Here is an 8948-nt window from a genome sequence, read left to right as displayed (position 1 = left end):
TACGGTCTCCAAGAAGGGTAGTGAAACGTGACGTTGTGGTGAGGCGCCACCTAGCGACTGTCATCGTTACGGTCTCCAAAAAGGGTAGTGAAAAGCGACTTGTGGTGGGGCGCCACCTGGCGACCGTCATCATTACGGTCTCCAAGAAGGGTAGTGAAAAGTGACGTTGTGAAGAGGCGCCACCTGGCGACTGTCATCGTTACGGACTCCAAGAAGGGTAGTGAAAAGTGACGTTGTGACGAGGCGCCGCCTTGCGACTGCAATCGTTATGGACTCCAAGAAGAGTAGTGAAACGTGACGTTGTGATGAAGCGCCGCCTTGCGACTGTCATCGTTATGGACTCCAAGAAGGGTAGTGAAACCTGACGTTGTGATGAAGCGCCGCCTTGCGACTGTCACCGTTACGGACTCCAAGAAGGGTAGTGAAAAGTGACGTTGTGACGAGGCGCCGCCTTGCGACTGTCATCGTTATGGACTCCAAGAAGTGTAGTGAAACCTGACGTTGTGATGAAGCGCCGCCTTGCGACTGTCACCGTTACGGACTCCAAGAAGGGTAGTGAAACGTGACGTTATGGTGAGGCGCCCAGCGCGCGAAAATCGCCTTTTCCGTAAAAAATCGGTGCGCCCCGTTCGGAGTTCTCTGGTGCCATTTGTAAGTGTCGCACTCTTTGGACTTGTGGCCGTGTTCTTTCAGTTTGCTGACATAGTAGTGGTACGTCGTCGTATCATTAGGGTGATCTCTAAGGAAAAAAATGAAACAAGTCTTTATATTTTCGACAGGGATCTGTGGAGACATTTCTGTCGCTTCTCAGAGGGTGAACCGAATTGAACATTTTAAGATTTGTGTTTGAGTTTGAGTTTTGACTTTATTGGGGTCAACAATTAGCTTAACAGCTACTCTTCCTGTGGTCCAAACTGACTGGACAAAACTACATGACACATCTGAACACCACAGAATTTACGTATGTACATAAATGATAAAACAAGCATAAGGCTGTGTATATACAGCTATACAAAGTTGAAAATATATCAAACTACTTTACATTTTCAAACCATTCCAGGTGCTGGACATTATATACAAGAAGCGCTTTTTCTGAGCATTTGTTCTGGGCTTCGGTAAGAGGATGGTTTGTGATTTAGATGTCCGTTTTTGAGAACCATGTGTACACAATGCTGGCACATTGATGGCTCAAGTTTCACTTGTCTTGACGATAATATAATCTAAATGTAACGTATATTATGCGTTTGTATAATGCTGTACGTAACTTTACAGTAAGTTAAGTGTTTGTTGACCTGGTAAAAATTTAAAAAGTTGCAATCAATTTGAAACATGTTTCAAAATTGACACAGCGATTGTATAACTTGTGTTCACTTTGCAATTTTACTGCATTTGAAAAATAAATATGTTAAGAAACAAATTATGTATATCTCTGCTTTGGAGGCAAAGTGTTTTGTTTCTTACTTGCAATAGTTCTCACTGCTAAGGCCGTACACTTTGATGACGTCACACATCTCCATGGCAACCAGCATGCTGAACCAACCAGTGCTGAGCCAGGTTCCAGAAGCTTCTCTGTGGAAAGGATTTCAGATCAACTAATAGCATGAATACTAGTATGGCATTTTGTAAGAATTGTCCGCCAAGTTGCAAGGTGAACTTGAATGTGAATATGATTTAACAGTCGCGACCGTCACGTTATATCATCACATTTACACATATAACACAATACACAAACAGCCTGACAGGTCTGAGTATTCCAGGTACAACCATCCAGTGCGACACCACATGACAACAGGCTCGACTAAAAAGTCACAACAGTGGCTCGATCAGAAAACTAATTACAGTCATTGTCTAAAACCATAACTAGGCTTACATAAAAACAAACTGTGTTCCATCTTGCAAGAAAACACGAACCTCTATACATAAGGGTTAACTTTATCTTCACTTATCCATAACATTAGAATAGAAAATGTTCACCACGGCCTATCAACCTTCATTGAAGGGGGCCGATACCGACTTCGAGCAACCTTTGACCCGTTACTCACGCCATTCTTCCGGACGGTCACGTGTTCTGAACCAGCGGAACTTCAGGTATGCTGACGAAGACCAGACAACTGTTCGCAAACAAATCCATTTCGTGTTGGAACGAATTTGACTATTTCGCCATATATTGAACCTGTATATTCGTTTCGCATCTCAGACACCTCCCCCCCCCCCCCCCCAAGCAAAGAAAAAAAAATACCATAGCAAGATAAAGAGGCAGTCCACATCCAGTTGGAACGCGCTGGGATGAACCGTACCGGAGGTTGGGAGCTGTCCAAGTCCTACTTACCCCTACTCCGCAAGGGGGCGGGGGAGGTAGGACGATCTTCACAAGTCTCGTCCTAGTCCCGCGTTCTCGCGAGACTAGGTCATTCCGTGATCAAGATGTAAAGTTGACATCGAAAATTTGGAGGTGCGCATCTCGCTACCTTTTTAAGTCATTGTTTGACGAATATTCTTGTAACTGTGATTATACGTGACTGATGAACCTCTTCAACGATAGCAAGATAGTAATTTTTCTATTCAATCTCGAAATCACCAAAGAAGGATGTCGGGTGGCATATGACGCGTCTGTTATTACTCAGAAACGTGTCCTTCGGTACAGATTGAGTAAAGAGTATTATCTCTCATTTCTAGATACCTACCCTTCAGAAAAGTATAACCCGGCAAACTTACAGCGATTTTCACGTTTCGTCCTTATAAACGTTTGCGCTGTACCCCATCCTCTCCTGGGTCAGCATGTAAACTTCCAAGTCTCTGTTCATCTCGCTCACCAGTTTTAACTTCAGGTAAGCCTTTCCCGTCTTCGTGTCCATGTCTTTAGGCGGGCCCCAGCCCAGGAGCGCTGATTTCCCCGCCTGTTCGTACAGACTGCCGGAGGCGGGAACCAGGTACACCTGGAACAGACATGATCGACTTAGTATTAGACTGTCAATGACATTTTCTTACGTAACGAAGCTATTCATAGGATGAATGCCCTGTGACTACACCATATATCGAACCGACCAATAGTAGACTCTCTCGTAACTGCAGCTTATGATAATTATTCAGAGGGCATAACACAACAAAATACAACATTCCCTTATTATCTGAAATAGGAATAGCATCATTGAAGGAATGTAAACGTTTAAAGCAAATACACATCCTTCTGATGTTATCTAACATTGATCCATCAGAAACCATACTTTCATGGATCCAGCTCTTTATTCTTATCTGATCTTCTCACCAGGTGATTACATTAATCAGTGACTAATACCTGCTCATGAAGTCACAATGAACACGGCAGCCAGTTCGGAACCTTACACAACGGCTTGCGAAAAACTGCATTTAATGAGCAAACAGTGCTTGATTATCGTGATAACATTTGATTAAAGGACATAACACTATCCACGTCGTTTTCTTGTAAAAATAACGTTTGTTCCGAGCCGTTGTGCAAAGTTCCAAATCGGCCGCCATGTTCGTTGAGACGTCATGAGCAGGTAAGTCACTGATTGATGTAATTACCTGGTGGGAAGAATCAAAAGCTGGAGGTATGATGTTTTTCATGGTTCGATGTTCAATAGCATCCGAAGTGTGAATATGTTGTGAACATTTCTATGTTATTAAACAATAGTATTATGTTTTATGTAATCTCCGGACATTCTTAATGTTGATGTCATTGGTGTCTTATGGGCTTTAATGAGTCACATTTGAACCTCAGACGCATCCAGCGATCAGAATGTCAGTTACAAGTATTTTGGGGCTTTAGATTCTTCTTCTTCTTTACTGCTTAGCCTTATATCTGAGATTATCAGCAGTTGCGCATGGGTTAGCTACAACACAAGTGTCCGGAACAAGTAAAACGAAGGGAAAATAAAGGAGAGGCACTAAGGAACATAAACAACTGAATTTGTGTGTGCAAAGGACATGACAAGTGAATTTAGTGAGTTAGTAATACATATATTTACATATATACAAGGACGTGAAGGGGTGGCTCAATGCAGCAGGGTCTTCCCCAGTTCGGTTTTGAATTGGGGGAGGGACCCCGCCTTCGCCACACCAGGCTCAAGTTCGTTCCACTCTTTGATGGTCCGAGGGAAGAACGAGAGCCTATAGTAGTTGTTCCTGCACGCGATGGCCTGCAATGTTTGTACATATTGTAGTTGTCACCCATAATTACACATCTGTCTGAAGCCGTAGTCCTCGGTAACTATAGGACCATGTTGATTTGATTATATGGATGACTTTCTCGAACTCCGGGAACCCAAAAACTGATGCGAGCGTGCAAATAAAAATCGAGTTTGGCAAAAAAAAAGTTGCCTCAATTATAAAATGTAGGTGGTCATCAGGAAGGTTGTATGGATAAATGACTAAACAAACAGAGTATGGCATAGCGAAATATAGATTCTTCATTTCCATTTCTTTACATTTTCTTCTGTGACCTTGGGATTAATTTTGGCATTCTACGACATGAGTATCGTTTTCAAACATTTTGTTTGCAAAAAACGATATATAATTGATCAGTTTGCAGCTGATTTGTACGATTTACAGTATAGACGAAAACGTTTTATTTAGAAACGGACGAAAATTGATGCGCGCGGATGGCATCCATATAACCAAATCAACATGGCCTAATTCCACATATGTCTGAAACTGTAACTTTCTGTAACCATGGCCATAAAAGTTAAAACACCCAAACTGCCAAATCTTACACACCGATTGGAAACACGAGACGCGCAGGGTCGTTTTATTCCCGACATGCTTTTCGAACCCGAGGACGGGAGCGCTGTTCATCCTGATGACGCAATCGGCCTGGTCGATCTCGTTCCCAGCCTCGTATTTCAAGAGTTGACCTGGTAGGAAGGATAACAAAATAAATTTTAAGCAGAAAAATATGTTTTCATTATTCTATATCTATGAATAGAGAGACGTAACTTAAAACTTTTCTTGAATAGAGACGGGGCACGATACAGGCTTTTCGATAACTTTGAACTACTGCTGAAAGCACGTGTCCATTCGGCCATGTCCCATGCGTAACAGCATGAAATACTTTTTTGCTGGAATCTGGTAACTTTGATGTCATTTCTGCAGATATGTTTGAATTTGGCCCCCGATCGACTTTCGGTATTGAGCCAACATACACTTATTCTACCCAACAGGCTGCGAGAAGAATTCTGGTGATTTAAACAATTGCAATAGGCGGGATTATGTTATACTCACCGGAACTGGACACCACGGCACAGACGCGACAGCGCATGCTCAGTTCCTGCATGATTATAAGTCACATTTTGGTGATTGGAGATGGTAGAGGGCAATATAAAAACGTGGTCGTCGTTTAGATTTCATAGACGTCATGATCTTCCATCCATTTTGACTGAGATTTCGAAACATAGGTACATAAATATAGAATGTGTCTAACCAAAACAAATCTTTATCAACGATAAGTTGTCTCGGTGATAAAGGAAGAATTTTTTTAACGCAGATTGATACAAGGGTCCGACAAGCTTGGAAGGGTGTGGTCATCTTGAAGTCAACTCAGTCGCTCGAAAAAGTCTGAACAACAAATTGAGAAATCTCAGTCTCAAATGGACATGTAAATTTACATTTGTGCCAAAGTTCAACTCATCTCATACAAAAACGAACCTGTTATGATACTTTAGGCATTTATTTTTTTACTTACCCTCGTAGATATCCGATACCACTTTCTAATGGATATTATAAAACATGCATTATATTTGCAAATAGCCATGGAAAAGGGATATGCTAACTTTGGTCCCGTCCGGTACTCCGACGTAACCCCTGAGACGGTTAACCCGGTCAAAGGGCATCGGGGGTTCAACCGCGGGTTTCGGATTCTCCAACGGTTCATGACCTTTTGTTGCTGTTATTGTGGCGTTTTGTAACAGTTCTGTTGCGTTTAGCGTCAGCTCTGTGCCGTTTAGCTGCCGACATGCGTGTCCCTCAGGGCTCCATCCTGGGACCCCTACAAGCAACAGCTGATGCTGTAGCAGCAGACATCTCGCGTGTAGTGACCAGCTGTACTCCTGCAAATGTACAGGAGTTTCACGTACAGTAAAGTGACCACCTCTACATAATGACCACCTGGCCATTGATATACAGTCAAACCTGTACACGTGACCACCTCTACATAAGGGCAACCTGGCCATTGATATACAGTCAAACCTGTACACGTGACCACCTCTACATAAGGACCACCTGGCCATTGATATACAGTCAAACCTGTACAAGTGACCACCTCTACATAAGGACCACCTGGCCACCTGGCCATTGATGTACAGTCAAACCTGCACCAGAGATCACCTCTGCACGAGAACCACCTGCCCATGTGGCCTCTCTTTGTAGTCCTTTTGATAATTTTTTTTGTCATTTATCCACGCATTGAGAAGCCTATCTGAGGTTGAGAAATTGTATCTTTTGAGTATACACAATGGACAAGTTTGACTGTATGCTGAACGAGATTTATTGGGTCCACCCGGACGAAGAGGAAACATACAGAGTATTTCTGAAAAAGGGAAATTCTTCAACAGCCTCACTCACCCGACTAATGAACAGTCTGTCAGTCCTGAAAACGGCGTATGTGAATCCAGCCAGGAAAAGTGACGTCATCAACCCAACTAACCTGCGCCCTGTCATCTGGAAGAGAGAAATATGACGTGCATTGTTTGTTTCTTTTTCTTTGGTTCGTGCTTTTCTATCACATCATAACAGGGCTCGAAATACTGGGTGCATGTACACCTTTGTGAACCCAAAATTGGAGCTGTGCACCTTACTTTTAACTGTGCACCTAGATATTTTGTAGGCTATAGGGTAAAGGTACCATTGTGCACTAGTAGACAGAATATTCTTCAAATGTAAGTATCCGACAAAGTATTATAACATTTTAACCTACTTTATTTGATGTATTGCTTGTTTGAAATTTTCAAGTTAGCTATAGAATTACAGATTGAAGTTCTTAGGAGAGGCAGTAGCATTAAACTTTGGTATTATGTTTTGCTGAAATTCAACTTTATTTGAAAATGAATTTCGAGCCTGTCAGGAAATGCACAGAAAACAGACGGACCAAATAACGTATAATACCTCCCCGTGAATTAGTAGCCTATTCCATTGACCCCATGACCTAGACTGTCATGTTCAACTAACCCCTTGTTCTACTCCCTCTGACCTGTACTTCCTGTCACTCTACTGATAATGTTTTCAGATAAATACGAACAGACGCTGACCCAGACAAACAGACAGACAAACACACAAACAAACAGATCGGATACAGAGACACCGTAGTCAACGATGTATTCCACTGTCTAGCTGTGTGTGCGTGTATGTGCGTGTGTTTGCTTGTTGCATTTGACAACAAATAAATAAAATTCCACTGTCTTTGCACTACTCTCCTGACCTTTCACGACGCTAATCCAATATTGTCGTGCGAACAAAGAAGGGTCAATTACATTTAGAAGAAGTCTATATAATATTTCAGTACGCTTTGTTCATTTTTTACATTTAAGCAAAATTGGTCACGATTTGTTAATTACAGGATGGTTTTACAAGCATTTTGGAACAACTTCTGTTGCGTAAAGAAGAAAAGGAAATAAAAAGAAAATTTTCAAAAATAAAATAAATCCCACCTCGCCAAATCTTTCAACACATCAGTGTCACCTAGCCTTCACAGTCAGCTCTACCCGGCCTTTTTGGGGGGCTAAATAATATACTTTTTACAGCCAGCCCGTAACCATCAGCCACCCTATAACTATCTTGCCGTGTCACCCCCACTAACTTGTGCCCTACTAACAAGACAAGGCCACATTTGAGAGGAGACAAATAAGAGAAAAGGCAACTACGTCTTAGTGTTCTTTTATATACATGAACCCAACTCTACGGAGGATTACTTCGTCTTGTTGAAAATCATGCAGTTTTATGACCGAGCGAGCGAGCTATCTAAATTGAAAAAGGCTTGAAATTAGACATAGCTTCGACACACCCCGTCACCAGTGCCAATCTCTACTGACCCGTGCCCTACATTACGGGACAAGGACGCACAAATGGACAAAGAATTTAGAAAAAAAACGAATCAAATCACATTTAGGTATAAGAAGCAAACAACTCGAGGGACAGGAATTGTTATGCACAGATCTTGCGTGTTCCGGTGCTTTGAGTTAAAAGTTACTTAAGACAGGTTATCCCAGTTAGCTCTAGTTGTTATCGTCACTGTCTGTTGAGTAGGTCAGTAACAGTTACGTGCTCCGCTGAAGGCTAAAGGTGACCTGGATGTCGTTTTTTTTTAACAAGTCATTTACAACCGTGAATGAAAGAAAGACTTTCTCGGCGAAGGTAAATCTCAGCTGATATAGTGTAGAGTAACGGGGTGTCCCTGTGGTGTAGTGGTCTGCGCTTCTGTTACTAACCACATCTGGTTCTGATTACTTGGAACCAGAAGGCCCGAGTTCAACTCCCGGGTAGGACACCTCTGGACAAGAGGCGAATTGAGTCATACCAAAGACTTTATAAAAATGGTACATACTTATGAAACAGTATGGAAGTTAAACACACTCCACTGTCAGTGGACTAGCCCGCCCTATACACCTTATGGTGTGGGAGGATTTTAACTAATAGTGTAGACCATAGGGAAAGAAGATACCGACATGAGAACGTGGACGTCACCTACCCTGGATGTGAGCGGCATAGCGCGGACCGTCAGGTGTTAACAGGTGCGGTCAGCTGGCTCTGGTGACGTCACGACTCTCACAGTGAAAAGAAAGTGGCTTAACGTCCCGTCCTAAGGACTGCGACCCTTTCCAGGCAAATTAGTAGACCTAAAAGCTAAGGCAGCAGCAATTTGACTCACAGTGATGCATCGATATTGACGTGCTGGTTCTAAGAAGTCAACATGTCTGACTTGCCTCATTAGCATATGAATA

General features: G+C 42.5%; 1 protein-coding gene across 1 annotated transcript; it reads right to left on the bottom strand.

The window, feature by feature from the left end:
• Positions 1–293: 293 nt before the first annotated feature.
• Positions 294–5331, bottom strand: LOC136429157 (alpha-N-acetyl-neuraminyl-2,3-beta-galactosyl-1,3-N-acetyl-galactosaminide alpha-2,6-sialyltransferase-like). The gene is made up of 5 exons (XM_066419035.1): positions 5239–5331; positions 4735–4871; positions 2728–2936; positions 1462–1584; positions 294–739 (listed from the first exon to the last, which is right to left on the bottom strand). Exons 1-5 carry the CDS (start codon positions 5288–5290, stop codon positions 535–537), a joined length of 726 nt encoding a protein of 241 aa, XP_066275132.1. The 5' UTR covers positions 5291–5331; the 3' UTR covers positions 294–534.
• Between the last annotated feature and the right edge of the window lie 3617 nt (positions 5332–8948).

This window comes from Branchiostoma lanceolatum, chromosome 3, assembly GCF_035083965.1.
Source record: "Branchiostoma lanceolatum isolate klBraLanc5 chromosome 3, klBraLanc5.hap2, whole genome shotgun sequence".
Classification (NCBI taxonomy): domain Eukaryota; kingdom Metazoa; phylum Chordata; class Leptocardii; order Amphioxiformes; family Branchiostomatidae; genus Branchiostoma; species Branchiostoma lanceolatum.
Note: the sequence above shows the minus strand (reverse complement) of the source record. Positions and strands in the feature narration are given on the sequence as shown.

What these genes read in the sequence shown, in the direction of transcription:
- LOC136429157 (XM_066419035.1), bottom strand. Translation starts at nt 5,290, where the DNA reads ATGCAGGAACTGAGCATGCGCTGTCGCGTCTGTGCCGTGGTGTCCAGT. An exon ending in TGCCGTGGTGTCCAGTTCCG is followed by an intron (nt 4,872 to 5,238) that starts GTGAGTATAACA and finishes CCTTCCTACCAG; the next exon opens with GTCAACTCTTGAAATACGAG. An exon ending in GCGTCTCGTGTTTCCAATCG is followed by an intron (nt 2,937 to 4,734) that starts GTGTGTAAGATT and finishes TGTCTGTTCCAG; the next exon opens with GTGTACCTGGTTCCCGCCTC.